Below are 18531 nucleotides of genomic sequence, written 5' to 3'. Positions count from 1 at the left end.
ATCACAAGATCGAGAGATCGAGACCAACCTGGTCAACATGGTGAAACCCCGTCTCTACTAAAAATACAAAACATTAGCTGGGCATGGTGGCGCGTGCCTGTAATCCCAGCTACTCAGGAGGCTGAGGCAGGAGAATTGCCTGAGCCCAGGAGGCAGAGGTTGCGGTGAGCCGAGATCGCGCCATTGCACTCCAGCCTGGGTAACAAGAGCGAAACTCCGTCTCAAAAAAAAATAAAAAATAAAAATAAAAAAATTATTAAAAAAAAAAAAACAAACAAGAATACACAATTTAGAGAGGAATATAAGTGAATTGATGGAGCTGAAAAACAAAATACGAGAACTTCGTGAAGTATGCACAAGTTTTAAACAGCCGAATTGATCAAGCAGAAGAAAGGGTATCAGAGTAGCTGGGACCACAGGCGCGTGTCACCACACCTGGCTAATTTTTATATTTTTAGTAGAGACGGGGTTTCACCATGTTAGCCAGGATGGTCTTGGTCTCTTGACCTCTTGAACCACCTGCCTTGGCCTCCCAAAGTTTTGGGATTACAGGCGTGAGCCACTGCGTCCGGCCCCGGCTAACTTTTTGTGTTTTTAGTAGAGACAGGGTTTCACCACGTTAGCCAGGATGGGCTTGATCTCCTGGTCTCATGATCCGCCTGGTCTGACCTCCCAAAGTGCTGGGATTACACGCCAGAGCCATCGCGCCCAGCCTTTATTTTATTTTATTTTTTTATTTTATTATTTTAGTTTTATTTATTTTATTTTATTTATTTTATTGAGACAGAGCCTCCATCTGTTGCTAGGCTGCAGTGCGGTGGCGCAATCTCAGTTCCCCGCCATCTCCACCTCCCGTGTTAAAGCGATTCTTCTGCTTCAGTCTCCTGAGTAAGCTGGGATTACAGGCGCCCACCACCACACCCAGCTAATTTTTTGTATTTTTAGTAGAGGCGGGATTTCACCATGTTGGCCAGGATGGTCTTGATCTCCTGACCCGCCCACATCAGCCTCCCAAATTTTTATTTTTTAATAGGGATGGGGTTTTGCCATGTTGTCTAGGCTGGTCTCAAACTGCTGGGCTCAAGCGGTCCACCTGCCTCAGCCTCCCAAAGTGCTGACATTAAGTGACCCACTGTGCCTGGCCTCCAAGGCCTTTTTAACTACAATTAAAAGATGATAAGTCACAATTACTTTGAGGTTTTTAACTTTATTCACTTTGAAGAGTTGGTGCAATTAAATGGATGAATATGTTTAAAAGATGGGAAATCAAAACCATTATTACTACAACATTTAATATACTCTGTATTATGTAAAACAGCTTTATAATGGCTTCCTTAAGCTTACAGGAGCTAATTTAAGGCAATAGTTTCTAGATTATATTTAAGATATGATTGCGATTAAAACATGTTTAAAAGTTGTAGAGAGTATGTTTCTGTGCTTGAGATGAAATTTACTATATTTTTGTTTTCATTAGGTTACCTTGTATGAATGTCATTCACAAGGAGAAATCCGGTTGTTGCAATCTTATGTGGATGCTGATGTATCCTTTCCTGGGTTTTTAATATCTTTGGTTAAAGGAATTTATTCTCGATAAGTACACCAAAACTTTTATAAATTAATCAATTCGCTAAAGTTTTTGTTCTTTCTTAACCTGTTTCTTTACTATCACCCAAGAGAATCCTAGTATCTAGTTTTCCTGACCCTTAGAAATCTATTGTGGTATGTGTCAACTCAGCTAGGCAAAAAGAGAAAGAACAAAATCCATTGTGGGATGGGATGTGCTGGTTGGATGCAGATGTCTAGAGTTAGGAGTATTAGAAATCTAGTAATAGAAAATGTTAGCAAAGACTGGTTAAAACCTCCTTTTTCTTCTACCTCACCTAGAATATATCATTTAATTGTAGTTATAATGATGAACTTGGGTTGTGACTGGCAGTCATTCCAAGTATTTGATCAACAAAGCCTAGGAAGAAAAGAAAAGTGTAGTTTAGGAAATAAAATATTGCAAAACAGGGTCATAAAGAAACGGAAAAATTTGAAAAGCCTGAGAGTTAAGAGCAGTAAAAGCTAAGTAATAAGATGTTCTTTCCAGATCCTTTTGAAAAACTTAACGAACAAGACAAGGCAGGGACCTTCAGTCTTCTCTAAAAGATATTGAAATTTGGCCTGTGTTGTATTGAGAATATCTCACAAAGAAAAAAGTGGAAAACTGAATTGTTTTTATTTAGATATTTATAGTATTGGAATAGAGCAGAGGTTAACAAACTGCAGGCTGCAGGCTGGCCACCTGTTTTTAGTAAAGTTTTGTTGGAACACAACCATGCCCATTTATTTGTATATTGTCTGCAATTATTTCGGTAATGCAACTACAGAGTTGAATAGTTGTGCAGACAGTTAAACAGAATTGAATGGAGAGACTGTAACTTTGATCATTTGTTACGGATTTTAGACCTCAAATCCTCATTGTATAAATTTGGTTGTATAAGGAAAATCAGAACTTTTATGTCAAAAACATTAGCAGTTCTGTGTAAGTTTCTGTTATAATTATTGACATCGTTTTCATAAACAAATTATATTTCTTAACTGTGGAATTTCATAGGCTGATGAAAACTTTTACACTTGTGCATGGACCTATGATAGCAATACAAGCCATCCTCTACTGGCTGTAGCTGGATCTAGAGGCATAATTAGGATAATTAATCCTATAACAATGCAGTGTATAAAGGTGGGTTTTTCTGTAAGTTGTAGTTCTGCTTCTTTTGAATGCACACCCGTAAAAAAACTTTTAATGTTAAATTTAAAACTAATCGTATGAATGTAACATTTCTGATTTGATTTGTACTTACTGCTCTCTTTAGATGAGTCTTTTGAGACGTTTGTCACATTCAAGTAATGTAAATTAAGGAATAAGTGGGAAAATGTTAATATTTATGGTGTTTTCTTTTTAAAGAATTTCCCTCCTTCACCCTTTTCATGCTTTGCTTTGAGAGGCTCTAAATGAACAATAAGAGTGAGTCAGTTTTCCAAGACATCCAAACTCCAGGGGCCTTGTCAAAGCGACCTTGTAACAAGACATAAAGGTGAAGTCTTGATAAGAAGACAGATTTTTCAAATCAACTTTAATCAGCTGTTTTTAACCCTGGGGACACATCATAATCATGTGAGGATCTTTTAAACCCTACACATACTGGAGCCTCTGCTAATCCGATTAGAATATCTGTAGGTGGGGTTTTGAGAATTTTTTTTTTTCTGTTTTTTTTTTTTTTTTTTTGAAACAGAGTCTCTCACTCTTTTGCCCAGTTTGGAGTATAGTGGCATGATTGTAACTCACTGCAGCCCATGTCTCCTGGCCTCAAGTGATTCTCCTGCCTCAGCCTCTCAAGTAGCTGGGTCCAATTTTTAATTTTTGTGTGCATATGTGAAGATAGGGTCTTGCTATATTGCCCTGGCTGATCTTGAACTCCTGGCCTCAAGTGATTCTGCCTTAGCTTTCCATAGTGCTTGGATTAAAGACATGAGCCACACACTGCCTGGACTCTTTTTTTTTTTCTCTTTTCAAGTTTTTTGGGTGATTTTAACATGCAGCCAAGGTTCGGAACCACCACTTTAAGTGAAACTATTTTTACATTCTCTGTAGATTTGTGAAAAAGAAATTACTGATTTTGAGATATGAAACTTGAAATGTTTTAAATTTATTGTAGCACTATGTTGGCCATGGAAATGCTATCAATGAGTTGAAATTCCACCCAAGAGATCCAAATCTTCTCCTGTCAGTAAGTAAAGGTAAGGGAAGCAAATATTTCTTTAGTCTGTGTAAGTTGTCAGAATTAGGATGGAGTCACTAATGTCAAGAAAACCCTGACAAATAGGAAAAGCCATGAAAAGAGAGTTCACATGTATGTATGTCTGATAATAGAAACTCACCCAAAAAACACAAGAACCACAACCTTACCTAGGAAATAACTGCCAGTAAGTGCCTATTCATCCTCAGATTGGCATTACCCTTGCTACTGATTTTGAGGCGAATCTTAATTCAAAACAATTACGTAATCCTTCTCATTTTTTTCCTTTAAAAACCTCTATCTTTCCTTTACCTCTCTGAAAACACCCACAGTTTACTTTGGCATGCGCATTCTCATTGAAGTGCTTTATTTCCATATAAACATCTTTTCTTTTAGAGAGCCTTTCTGTTACTTAGGTTAACAAGTCCTGTTTTATTTCAAGTCTAGTATCTATTAGTTATTTTTCCTGATCCTCTTTCTCCTCCCACCCTCCACCCTGCAATAGGCCCCAGTGTGTGGACAAATAGTGTTCTAAGGTGATAAAAAGCCACATGAAAAAATAATTTTATAACAATAAATTTTAGTGTGAAAATCCCAGGCTGTGTTAGCATATCCAGATCATTCTGTCCAATCATGTAATATTAAATACTACATAGAAAAATTCATATTGCTTTTTAATTTTTTTAAAAAGCTATTGTTTTATGAGGGATTCCCTATAGAATTTCTTTAAAATGCTAAGTTCTCCAGGATAAGTTACTTGAAGTATTTCCCATGAAGGGAAAGCACTGCATTGTTCCTTATGCCTTCATAGGCATTATAAATTTAATGTGGGTTTAGACATTATCTAATTTCTGAGCTCTCTCAAATGAATTAGGATGATCTTATTTTTAATATTGTTTTTGAATGCCTTTCTCTTTCCATTTCTACTTACAAGATTGTTATTTTCTTAGGCTTGTCAAACCTGTAATCTCCCCTGCAGTCTACTCACGATGTCCTTAAATTAAAGCTCTTATGTGAAAGTTTGTCATAAAAAAGTTTCATAGTCATTTTTTTATAACTACCAAAGCTTAACTTTGGAAATCACTACCTCTAGGAAGAGCTGATTACTGTTTCTTGTTTCCTGATAACACTAATTGGGTCTCAGATATTTCTGTACAGGTGTATAGGCCATAGTGCCTTACTTGTTCTAAATATCACAAGTGTTTTTTCTTTTTTCTTTTTCTTTTTCTTTTTTTTTTTTTTTTTTTTTTTGAGACAGAGTCTCGCTTTGTCACCTAGGCTGGAGTGCAATGGCTCGATCTCCGCTAACTGCAGCTTCTGCCTCCTGGGTTCAAGTGATTCTCCTGCCTTAGCCTCCTGAGTATCTGGGATTACAGGTGCCCACCACCATGCCCGGCTAATTTTTTCTAGTTTTGATAGAGACGGGATTTTGCCATGTTGTCCAGAGCTGGTCTCAAACTCCTGATCTCAGGTGATCCTGAGTAAGGTAACCTGCCTCAGCCTCCCAAAGTGGGATTATAGGCGTGAGCCAACGTGGCCGTGCCTGGCCACGCCTGGCTAACTTTTTAAAAAATGTTTTTGTAGAGGTGAAGTCTTGCTGTGTTACCCAGACTGGTCTCAAACTCCTGGCCTTAAGCAGTCTTCCTGCCTTGGCCTCCTAAAATGCTGGGATTACAGGCATGGGCCATGATTCCCAGCTAGTAAGAGACTTGTATCAAGAAGTTTTACTGCTCAATGATAGAAAGACAGCCCCATTTAAAAATGGCCAAAAGTTCTGAATGGCATTTCTTCAGAGTATATACACAGATGGCCACTGAGCACATGAAAAGATGTTTAACATATTAATCATTAAGAAAATACAAATCAAAACCACAGTGAGATACCACTTCATACCTACTTAGGGTGGCTATAATAAAAACCTTAGATAATAACAAGTATTGATTGGCACAGGAAGGAATCAGCAGAGCCCTCTTAGACACTGCCGGTGGGAATGTAAAATGTAACTGCTTTGAAAAACAATCTGGCAGTTCCTCAGAATGTTGGAGTCACCAATCCTAGGTGTGTTTACATATCTATCTATCTATGTATCTCCTAGGGGTGTGGGGGTGGGGGTGTACATATGTATTCCAAGAGAAATAACATGTCCATACAAAAGCTTGTATAAAATTGAAATCAAGGAATCATTTTTATAGCACTAATTTTTAAATGTATTTTTACTAATTTTTACATGTACAACACCTCTTGGTGTTATGTGATGTATTAATATTTACAGACAGAATGAACATTGTTATATTTTAAGCTTACATGACATGTCTTTACGTGCTGTTTTTTTTTTAAATACTGTTTTAGAGACAGGATCTCACTCTGTCAACCAGGCTATAGTAGAGTAGTGTAATCACAGCTCATTGCAGCCTTGAATTCCTGGCCTCAAGCAATATTCCCACCTCAGGCTTGTGAGTAGCTGCGACTACATGTGCACATCACCATGCCTGGCTAAATTTTTTTTTTTTTTTTTTTTAAGACACAGGGTTTCACCATGTTGGTCAGACTGGTTTGAACTCCTGACCTTGTGATCTGGCTGTCTCAGCCTCCCGAAATGCTGGGATTACAGGCGTGAGCCACTGCAACCAGCAGCCTGGCTAATATTTTTTTAAAAAAATTGTAGAGATAATGGTTTCATCATGTTGCCTAACCTGGCCTCAAATTCTTGGCCTCAAGTGATCCTCACACCTTGGCCTCCTAGAGTGCTGGGATTACAGGTGTGAGCTACTGCACCTGGTCTGTGGTACATTCTTTATTAATGTTTAACATTGCTCACATTATAGCTGTATAATTTTTGAAGGACTATCATTCTATAAAATTGTGCATGATATATGTAGTTATATTTTGGGCTTACTGTAAAAATCATATAAATCACAGTCCCCTTTAATTTGTTAATGTGAGTGTGGTGAAGGGAAAAGCTAATATCTTGTTCTGTGGCATAAAATTGCTTATTTCAAATCTGTATTTTCTTATCTCAGAAGTGTATTTCCATCCAATTAGGTTATTTAAAGAAAGTTAGAGATAAATATACCCAAAATATTTTTCAGACCGCATAAATATTTCTTGACTTACTGTCTTAGTCCATTTTGTTTTATTTTATGTTTTTGAGATGGAGTCTCACTCTATTGCCCAGGATGGAGTACAGTGACAGGATATTAGCTCACTGCAAGCTTTGACTGCCTAGTTCAAGCAGTTCTCCTGTCTCAGCCTCCTGAGTAGCTGGGACTATAGGCACACACCACCATACCTGGCTGTGTCTTAGTCTACTTTAATCAGGCATTAGAGAGTAAGAACAAGAAATTGAACTTGAAGCCTTTTATAACTAGAATTAATCCATTCATAAGGTTGGCATTCTCATGACCTAAATGCCTCTCCTTAGGTGCCATCCCCCAACACTGCTGAATTGGGGATTACGTTTCCCAGCATGCTTTTTGGGGGCTCATTTAAGCTGGAGCATTCTGCCCCTAGCCCCCAAAATTCAGATCCTCACATATAAAATACATTCATTACATCCAGTAACCCCAAAAGTCATAACTCCTACTGGCAGGGATATGGATGAAACTCAGGCAGGATTCCTCCTGAGGTAAATTCTCCATCTGTGAGTCTGAGAAATCAAGCAACTTACCTACTTCCAAAATATAGCAGTGGGATAAGCATAGATAGACATTACCTTCCAGAAAGGAGAGATAGCCAAGAATAAGGGTAACTGGTCCCAAGTAAGTCCAAAGCCCAACAGAACAAACCAGATTAAATGAAGGCACCAGAATAATCTTCCCTGACTCCATTTTTTGCCTTCTGGGCATGCTGGGTTTGGGCCCCAAAGGCCTTGGGCAGCCCCATCTTTATGGGTTTGCCAATTGCAGCCCACATAGCATCTTACAAGTTGAAGTTGGGTGCCTGCAGCTCTCAAAGGCTGGCAGTGTGCCCTGGTAGCTCAGCAGTTCTGGGATTTGGGGGATGGCTTTTTCCCTATGGCTCCACCAGGTATTGCTATAGTGGGAATTATTTGGTTGCTCTGCCCTTATAAAAAGTTTCTGCCTGGAGCTCCAGGCTCTTTGTGATGTCTTTTGAAATCTAGCTAGAGGAAGCCCTGCCTCCGCAGTTCCTACATTCTGCATCTGCAGACTTAACACCATGTGGACACTGCCAAGATTTGCTGTTTGTACCTTCAGAAGCTATGGCCTGAGCCACACCTGAGACCCCTCAAGCTAACCTGGGGTGACCACAGAGGACTGCCTTGGAATAGGGGGAGAAAAGTGCTGAGGTAGCCCTGGACAGTGAATGTAGGGGTCCCACAGGTGCAACTCTGGAAACCTTGCCCTCACGGTCCTAGCTATGTTTTGAAGATCTCGGAAATGCCTCTGGGGTCATTATCCCATTGTCTTGGTGAATAGACCCTGGCTTCTATTCCCTATTAATCTCCTTAACAATTAGTCACCTAGCCACATTCTTAATATTCTCTCCCAAACATGCTTTTCTATTTTATGTATTTTTTGAAGAGACAGGGACTTGCTGTGTTGCCCAGGCTGGTCTAGAACTTCTGGGCTCAGATGATCCTCCCACCTCAGCCTTCCAGAGCATTGGGATGACAGGTGTGAGCCACCACACCCAGCCTGCTTTTTTATTCTTTACATGGCCATTCTGAGAGTTTACGAATTTTTCTGTTGTGCTTTCCTTTTTAATTATAAATTTCACCTTTAGATCATTTCTCTCTCATTTTGTGGTAAGCAGCCAGAAGAAGCCATGCATCACTGTGAATGCCTTGATGCTCAGATATTTCTTCTGCCAGCTATTGGATTCCTTGCTGTTAATTTCTGCCTTTCTCAACGTTGTAGGACATGGACACAATCCTGCCAAGTTCTTCACAACTGTATGACAAGGATAGCTTTTATTTATTGCATGGTTTAATTTTTTTGAGGCAAGGTCTCACTCTTGTCACCCAGCCTGGAGTACAGTGGCACAACCTTTGCCTCCTGGGCTTAGGCTATCCTTCCACATCAGCCTCCCAAGTAGCTGGGACTACAGGTGCACACCACCACACCTGGCTAACTAAAGACAGGGTTGGTCTGTGTCACCCAGGCTGGAGTGCACTGTGGCGTGATCATAGTTCACTGCATCCCAAAACTCCTAGGCTCCAGTGATCCTCTTGCCTTAGCTCCCCAAGTAGCTAGGACTACAGGTACATGCCACCACATTGGCTAATTTATTTTTTGCAGGGACGGGGTCTCACTTTGTTGCTCAGGCTGGTCTCGAATTCCTGGCCTCGAGTAGATCCTTCTGCCTAGGCCTCAAAGTGCTGGGATTATAGGCATGAGCCATCATACCCTGCCAACGAGGATACCTTTTACTCCATTTTCCAATAGCTTCTTATTTCTGTCTGAGACCTCACTGAATGGTCTTTCCTATTCATTATTTTGCCAACATTCTGATTACAACCACTTAAGTAATCCCTAAGAAGATGAAGGCTCTCCCTGTAGCTCTTGTCTTCTTTTTAGCCCTCACTGGAATTAGCGTCAGTGCTCCATTCACAATTCAGGGTTTTTCTAGCCTGCTTCTCCAGATTCTTCCAGCCTCTCCTCATTACCCAGTTCCAAAGTCTTTTTCACATTTTCAGGTATTTATAGCATAGTCCCATTTCTCAGTACCACTATTCTGTCTCAGTCTATTTTATGCTGCTATAACAGAATACTACATACTAGGTGACAATGAATTCATTCATTCTTTTCTTTCTTGTTGCTCAGGCTTTACTAATTTTTAAATTTTTTGTTGAGATAGGGTCTTGCTATATTGCTAGGACTAGTCTCAAACTCCTGGGCTTAAGCAGTTTTCCCATCTTGGCCTTCTGAAGTGCTGGGTTTACAAGCGTGAACCACTGTGCCTGGCTGCATGATTTATAATGAACAAAAATGTATTTGGCTCATGATGTGGAGACTGGGAAGTCCAAGAACATGGTGCCGGCATCTGGTGAGGGGGCCTTCATACTGAATCATCTCATCGCAAAAGGGTAGGAGAGGGTGTGAGGAAGCAAGAGATTGAATTTATAGCCTCAGGCCCCTTTATAATTATTATTAATCCATTTCTGAGCATAGAGCCCTCATGATCTAAATACTTCCCATTTGGCCCCAGCTCACACCACTATTGCATTGGGAATCGACTTTCTAACACATGCTCTTGGGGGGACCTATTCAAAGTATAGCTCTTACCTAACTAATTCTATGTGTAATGTAAATATTTTAAGTTGCTATGTAGTATAGATTCCATTTTTAGGCTTTACTGTGCATAGCTTACATCTGGACTTTAGTAGTTTTTCTTTCACAAGATGTTTAAAGTTCATAGTAAATAAAAAACATTCATCTAATTTTTGTATGTTTATACTAGATCATGCCTTACGATTATGGAATATCCAAACGGACACTCTGGTGGCAATATTTGGAGGCGTAGAAGGGCACAGAGATGAAGTTCTAAGTGCTGTAAGTTGAAAACTGCAGGGCAGTGACTTTCAGGTTTACATAGCTGTGAACAGTCTTCATGGGACTCTTTCCTTATAATAAGAAAGCATGCTTGTTTCATATAGCCTGTTAGGCAGACATTCACTTATGTTTGACATATAAGATTTTAATTCTCCAGATGAAGGAATAAAACAAGACTATATTTATTTATCTGTTTTTAAAATTACTTGCACTTTATACCAATCCCTGGATTCTCTTGAGGGTAGTATGATCTTGCTCCTTTCCTCTTAATCTAAAATCACCAAGTTGTTTGTTTTGCTGTTTCTCAGTTATTAAAGAAAAAAAATTAAACTGTATAGTCATTAAAGAGCTTTTCCATCTTTACTTTGAAGTTGAAACATAAGTTTTCTGCTTTTTTGCAGTGTTTTATTATGCTCACACTGTTTTAGGTAACTTGTTTCCACTCTTTGGATGGCATGGTATAATGCAAGACCAATAGTTAATTTTGTTTAAAGATAAACAAATACCACCTTTACATTGATGTATTATAATCCATTGGTCTTTTATACAAGTGTTTTTATTCAGGTTTCAAATTTTAACATTATTTTAGCTTATGTTCCATGTTTAGCTCATTTGATTCCTTAAGTAATTTCACACCTCTTAGGTTTTTTTTCATTAAACTATGTAAAGGGACACCATATTTTATAGCATGTAGCATTTTAAATTGAAGGTACTAAAATATTCCAGTGTTGGAGTTTGGATTCCTTTGTGAGACCCATACCTTCCTTGGAATTCCCTGTTAACTTGGATTTTCTAAAAGTTGCAGTAGCATTCTGCATCTGGCTTTATTAAGTGTATAAAAGCCAAGTTAACTGTCACTAAGAACTCCAAATTAGCGGTATTGTCTCTAAGGATGCCTTCTTGCTGTTGACATTGAGGTAAATAGAAGTAGGACATCCGTCAATTCAATATTAACATCAAGTCTAAAGTTCTTAGGCTCTTCTAAAGTGGTGCTCATAATTCAAAGGTTGGATTAACATATAATATCTAGGTTAGTAAGGAAAATACACTCCAATAGAACTCTCTACTGTCATTTTTTAGAATGAGAACAGCAAACAGTATATACCTCGTCCGTGTAATACAGGGTTCACTAATAGTTGGATAGCTGTGAGATTTTCTTTACTCATTATGTGCCTTTTGCTAAATTAAATAGTATCTCTGGGACTCATTGTCTGCCTGTGAGATGAGGTTGTTATTATAGACAGATGTCTGTTAAAAATTAGCAAACAGCAAATGAGAAAAGTTAAAATCTGTTGTTTTAGTAGACTTTAAAAAATTCACTTAAAAGTAAACTCTAAACGTAATTAACTTTGAAATGTTTTGATTTAAAAGTATAGATAAAGTACAGTGTCAGCTCTTTAAGGATTCATGTATTTTCACATGCAAGTATCAGTTTCATTGGTTGGTCAGGGTTGGACAAGAAAAGTAGTATCACTATTCAGCTCTTTGTGTGATAGAATAATTATTTTACCTTACTGTTCAATTTACCTTCAAAATAAGAAAAATATTTAAGTTTATTTGATTAGATAAAATTAAGTAATTTTTTCTTGATTTACACATTGTAAATGTGCATATATTCCTATGGTGACAAACTAATTAAAGCTGTAAATCTTGAAAGTAGTAAACTCTGATTTATGGTCTATTTAGATGAAACCCAAAATGTAGTTTGTATTTTGATTTGAAATAAAGTTTTCACTATGTTGCACATCAGGTGGAAATTGGAAAAATATAATTTGGAACTGTAATTTATATATAGCTTTTTCATTTTATATACAGGATTATGATCTTTTGGGTGAAAAAATAATGTCCTGTGGTATGGATCACTCTCTTAAACTTTGGAGGATCAATTCAAAGAGAATGATGAATGCAATTAAGGAATCTTATGATTATAACCCAAATAAAACTAACAGGTAACTACTGTGGTATTTAAAACAATTTGCCATGTTGTACTGTTGAATATATATTTTATTTTCCCTCCAAAATTGCCATATAAGCCCCCAACATTGAGTTTAGAAGACCTTCTTTTAACTTTAGGACATAATTTACATACCATAAAATTCCATGAAAACCCTTTAAGAAGTCCTTTATTTGCAGTGTTTGTGGCTTAATTTTCAAAATCTCCCTTAAATTGTGTTGTCATCTTAACTTAGTAGCACATTTTACTTATTTCTATTTTGGTATGCATATGCTTGACCTTTTAAGTTACAAATGTAAAAGTTTCAAATCACTTAAGCTTATTATGGACTAGGGAGAGGAAAGGACACTTGAGAATAATGTTATATTAACTTTTTTTAAACGATACTCGAATTCAAGATGGTAAACCACAGTTTTAAAAAATGGAGTTTTTTAGCTGTAATTCATGATAATGCTTTTCTCTGGATAATCTCACTTCATTAAATGGAGAGAATTCAAATGCAGGAGCCTCGCTTCATGGTACTGTAGGTTGGGGAATTTTGGTAGTTTTCTTAATGTATTTTTGAAATGTCTCAATTCTTAATGCAGTAACTGTCATTAACACTTTCACTATAAACATTGTATGTCTGCATGTTAACTTTGTTGGTACTTTTGTTTTAGCAAAAAGCTAGAGTTCATTTTCTGGTTATCAAGCCAGATTGTTAATAGATTATTAAATTTGTAAGCATCAGTAAATATTTCAGTGCACTAACATTCATCAGACCTAAGTGCCCTTTAAGAATTATTGCAAGTTTTAAGTTTCTCCTTTAAAATGCCAGGAGCTAATAGTACAATGTTAAATTTATATTTTTAGGTTATTTTCTAGATGTCTGGAATAAATTCAAACTATTTCACAGTTTTCAAAAAATAACAGTTATGCTGGTTTTTTCTATGAGAGAGGTTTGGCCATACAATTATAATATGTACTCCGATAAAAAGCAATTAATTATAGCAGAGTTAAGAATTTATATCAGATCACCAATAACATTTTAATGTTTTAACAAATATTCCAAAATTTGAATTGGAAGGATTTTTTTGAGTTGATGCAATCCAGTGTTCTTTTTACATATCTGAGGGAAAAGGTAGAGAGGATGTAAGAATTGCCTAAGACAACTAACTCATGGCATATTATACAGTTATTTCAGATTTAAAACTGAGTGGATTAGGAGTATTAAGTATACTGTTAATTAAATAACTCCAGAATTAATAGTAGCTTGTTTTGTTTATTGTCACAAATATCTCTGATGAAAACAGTGGTGCCAGTTAGTTTCCTAAATACAGAAATTTGGAAAAGTCCTAGGAAATTTTATTCATTCATTCATTCATTCATTTATTTATTTATTTATTTATTTATTTATTGGAGTCGGAGTTTTTCTCTCTTGTTGCCCAGGCTGGATTGCATTGGCGTGATCTTGGCTCACTACAACCTCTACCTCTTGGGTTCAAGCAATTTTCCTGCCTCAGCCTGCCGAGTAGCTGGGATTGCAGGCATGTGCCACCATGCCCAGCTAATTTTGTATTTTTAGTAGTGATGAGGTTTCTCTATGTTGGTCAGGCTGGTCTCGAACTCCAGGTGATCTACCCACCACGTCCTCCCAAAGTGTTGGGATTACAGGCGTGAGCCACCGTGCCTGGCTTATATGTTTATTTTTTTGAGATGGAGTTTCACTCTTGTTGCCCAGGCTGGAGTCCAGTGGTGTGATCTTGACTCACTGCCACCTCCACCTCCCGGGTTCAAGTGAGTCTCCTGTTTCAGCCTCCTGAGTAGGTGGGATTACAGGCACCTGCCGCCACGCCCAGCTAATTTTATTTTTAGTAGAGATGGGGTTTCACCATGTTGGCTAGGCTGGTGTCAAACTCCTGACCTCAGATGATTCACCCACTTTGGCCTTAAAGGTGTGAGCCACTGCACCCAGCCCCATCTAAGAAATTTTAAATTCCTGTAAGATCATTTTCAGAAATTATTGCTCAAGGCAGGACTCTCATCTAGATTTACCTTCAGCAGATTTTGGAATGATGTTTAGTTGTTCCTGGAAAGATGACTCTTTTTTGAAGTAGTGTAGATAAGTTGACTTTCATAGACTATTAATGCTTAATTTTAAGTTCTGAGTAGGTAGCTTAGTATATTTTCTGTGAGAAACTGATCAGGTCTTTATTATTGGTTAGGATACCCAGAACTGAAGTGATTAATTTTGGGTTAAATATAGTTAAAGGCAGGAAACTACAATGTTTATAAATGAAGTATCTATCATAGGACGAAAATAAACTTGAATAATTGATAATGGAACAAAATAAAAGTGGAATGAGACTTCAGCTTTCAATAAATAGATAAGGTGGTCATTTATGGAGGAACACAGAGTAATTAACAGTCTTACATTCTGTTTTTCCAAGTTTTATAAATCCAAAAATGAAAACGAGTATGATTCTACTATAATTTTTTCTTTTAACTTTTTACATTTCCATTCTTCCTTCAGGCCATTTATTTCTCAGAAAATCCATTTTCCTGATTTTTCTACCAGAGACATACATAGGAATTATGTTGATTGTGTGCGATGGTTAGGCGATTTGATACTTTCTAAGGTATGGTAACTGCAGTTAAGCTGTACTTCCATCGTGTGTGTGTGTGTGTGTGTGTGTGTGTGTGTGTGTGTGTGTGTGTGTTGGAACTTGGTAGGGAGCAGTTTATGTAGTTTAGTAAATTGAATGGCAGATGGGAAATTGCCTTTTTTTAAAGTCTCATATTTTGATATATCTAGAAACTTGTTTTAAGGATAAAAAATGTCATTGAATTATAATTCTTTGTGCTCCAGTAAGATGAGTAGTTTTGTAAGGTGATAGTGTTCTCTGATATTCAGTATTGTTACAAGATAACCAGTAACTAAAGCCAACAGAGTTGTCTTTTGTTTTTTTGTATCTCTGTGACTATATTACTAAAATTTTATTTACAAAAACACGTGGCTGCAGTTGGCTTATGGGCTACAGTTTGCCAAACCTTACTCCTGTTGCTGGATTTAAACAGTTGCTTCTCCACTTATGAGGGGATTACATCCTGATAAACTCATCATAAGTTGAAAATGCATTTAATATACCTAACCTACTGAATATCATAGCTTAGCCCAGCCTACCTTAAATGTGCTCAGAATTAGCCTACAGTTAGGCAAAATTAGCTAACACAAAGTCTCTTTTAAATAAAGTGTTGAGTATCTCACATACTGCATACTGCTAGCCCAGGAAAAGATCAGAATTCAAAATTCCAACTACCTCAAAATTGCAACTGTTTTGTACTATTAAGGTAAAGTTGAAAAACTGTAAATCAGACCATTGTAAGTTAGGGGCCATCTATGTGTGTGTCTGTGTGTCTGTGTGTGTGTTTGTGTATGTGTGTCTGTATTTTTTTTTTTTTTAGCTGATAATTTAGAGAAGCTATTGATGATTTCACAAGAACATTTAGGATTATCAAATTTGGTAAAATTGCTGTCCAGTTTCTTTTCTTGATGTGAATTTCAGGCTACTTCACATTTTCTTGGGCAGAGCCTGATTTATTTTTTTCTTGGCTTTATGTGTAAACTGTTTTTTTCTTTAAACTTTTGGCCTTCCAATAATTCGATGCATAGGAAGTTTCAAAGATTGTACAGAGAGGTCCCATATGATCTTTGCCCAGAATCCAAAGGTTATACGTTACATAACTGTAATACAATATCAAATCCAGAAAATTGACACTGGTACAATGTATGTGTATAGTGTTAATGTCATTTTATCACGTGAATTTTTCACTTCAAGAATAGTACAGTTTGGGACCTTTTAAGATTGTTTTTTTTCCACTCAAACCCTTGAGATCTATCCAAGTTGTTGCCTGTATCAGTAGTTCTCCTTTTTTATTGCTGAGTAGTATTCCATGGTATGGATTACCATAGCTTATTTAACTATCTATGGTAGGGCGTTTTGGTCATTTCCAGTTTTGGGCTATTGCAAATAAAGCTGCTAGTGAACAGTTGCGTACAGGTTTTTGTGTGGACTTAAGTTTTCATTTCCTTGGGTGAACGCCTAGGAGGGCAATTGCTGGGTCATGGTTAAGTTTGTTTAGTTTTTTAAGAAACTGCCAAACTATTTTCCAGAGTGGCCGTGCCATTTTACATTCCCACCAGCAATGTATGAGAGATCCAGTGTCTCCGAATCTTCGCCAGCATTTGGTATTGTCATTATTTTTTATTTTAGCTGTTCTGATAGGTGTGTAGTGATATCTCATCGTGGTCTTAATTTGCATTTCCCTGATGGCTAGTGATGTTGAACATCTTTTTCATGTGCTTATTTACCATTCGTATATTCTTTTTGGTGATGTCTCTTCATATCTTTTGCTCATTATCTAATTGGATTGGTTTTTTGTTGTTGTTGTTTTTAACTGTTGAGTTTTGAATATATTCTAAATATGAATCCTATATCAGATACATAGTTTGCAAATATTTCCTTTCAGTCTATAGCTTGTCTTTTCATCCTAACAGCGTCTTTCTCAGAGCAAATAATTTTTAATTTTTATTAAATCCAGTATATTGATTTTTTAAAATTATGTTATGGATTATGCTTTTGATGTTGTGCCTAAGAACTCCTTATCAAGCCATAGACCTTGTCATTTCAAGAATGGTACAGTCTGGGACCTTTTAAGATTGTTTTTTTCCACTCAGACCCTTAAGGTCCATCCGAATTATTGCCTGTATCAGTAGTTCTCTTTTTTTAATGCTGAGTAGTATTCCATGATATGGATTATCATAGTTTATTTAACTATCTGTGGTAGGACATTTTGGTCATTTCTAGTTCTCTTGTAAAAGTTTTATACTGCTCTGTGTTACATTAAATGTATAATCCATTTTGAGTTGATTTCCTTATAAAGGTGTGAGGTTTAGGTTGAAGTTCATTTTTCCCCTATAGATACTCACTTGTTCATCAGCATTTGTTGAAAGACTATTCTTCTACCATTGAATTACTTTTGCACCTCTGTCAGAAATTGTTTGGCTGCACTTAGGTGGGGCTGTTTCTGTTTTTCCTGTTGTTTCATTGATCTGTATATCTGTCCCTCCACCAGTACTACATTATAGCTCTATAATTATTCTTGAAATCTGATCAATTTCTCCTACCTTTTTTTTTTTTTCATAATTGTTTTTAGCTATTTTAATTCCTTTGCCTTTCTGTATAAATTTTAGAATAATCTTTTCAACATTTATAAAAGTCCTGCTGGGAGTTTTTTTGAGGAGAAGGAGGTTTTGACTGGAATTGTATTAAACCTGTATATATAATTTTGAGGAGAAATTAATATTATTGTGCTGAGTCTTCTAATCCATAACTGGTATGTCTCTTCATTTATTTACATCTTCTTTGACTTTGATCATCAGCATTTTATAGTTTTTAGCATATGAGTCCTGTTTTTCCTGTTAGATTTATACCTAAGTATTTTTAGCAATTATAAATTGTTTTGTATTTTTAATTTCCATTTTTTTGTGTTCATAACAAATACATAGAAATAGAATTGATTTTTCCATATTGATCTTGAATCCTATGACCTACCTAGACTACTTATTCAAGGTGTGTTTTGTGATTTTTTTCTGTAGACTATCTTGTGATCTGCAAATAAGGACAGTTTTATTTCTTCTTTTGTAATCTATATGCCTTTTTTTTTTCCTTGCCTTATCGCAGTGGTGAACTTTAAGTCCTGTGTTGAATAGCAGTGTTAAGAACAGATATTCTTGACTTGTCAGTCTTTTTTTTTGTAGATATTCTCTATCAAGTTGGGAAAGTTGAGAACTGTTTCTTGTTCCTAAATTTTTGAGAGCTTTTTCATGAGTCGTGTTTAGTCAGATGCCTTTTCTTCATCAGTTTATATGATCATGTGGTTTTTCTTCTGTTGCCTGTTAATGTAGTGGATTATATTAATTGGCTTTCTTAATATTGATACAGCCTTGGAACCCTGGAATACATTCTACTTGATCATCCTGTGTAATTTTTTTGTGTATTGCTGAGTTGTGTTTGCTAATATTTCGTTAAGGATTTTTGTGTCTGTATTCATGAGGTGTGTGATACTGGTCTGAACTCTTCCTTTGGTACTGTTTTTTATGGTTTTGATATTAGCAATACTGGCTTTATAAAATGAATTGTCAAATGATCTGTTTCCCATTTTCCGGAAGAGATTGTGCAAAAGTAGTGTTACTTTTTTCTTTTTTTTTTTAGACAGAGTCTTGCTCTGTTGCCCAGGCTGG

General features: G+C 36.7%; 1 protein-coding gene across 4 annotated transcripts in view; it reads left to right on the top strand.

The window, feature by feature from the left end:
* Positions 1–18531, top strand: part of EED (embryonic ectoderm development) — a 36246-nt gene that overhangs the window by 9895 nt on the left and 7820 nt on the right. For 2 of the 4 annotated variants that reach the window (XM_039462295.2, XM_074400382.1), the window contains exons 4-9: positions 1475–1540; positions 2600–2725; positions 3702–3783; positions 10203–10294; positions 12110–12243; positions 14761–14866. In XM_039462295.2, the coding sequence (XP_039318229.1) occupies positions 1475–1540; positions 2600–2725; positions 3702–3783; positions 10203–10294; positions 12110–12243; positions 14761–14866 (606 nt within the window). Of the gene's footprint in view, positions 1–1474; positions 1541–2599; positions 2726–3701; positions 3784–10202; positions 10295–12109; positions 12244–14760; positions 14867–16401; positions 16477–18531 lie in introns of all 4 variants that reach the window. The other 2 variants (XM_039462294.2, XM_074400383.1) reach the window with 2 other exon arrangements.

This window comes from Saimiri boliviensis, chromosome 6 (genome assembly GCF_048565385.1).
Source record: "Saimiri boliviensis isolate mSaiBol1 chromosome 6, mSaiBol1.pri, whole genome shotgun sequence".
Lineage (NCBI taxonomy): Eukaryota > Metazoa > Chordata > Mammalia > Primates > Cebidae > Saimiri > Saimiri boliviensis.
Note: the sequence above shows the minus strand (reverse complement) of the source record. Positions and strands in the feature narration are given on the sequence as shown.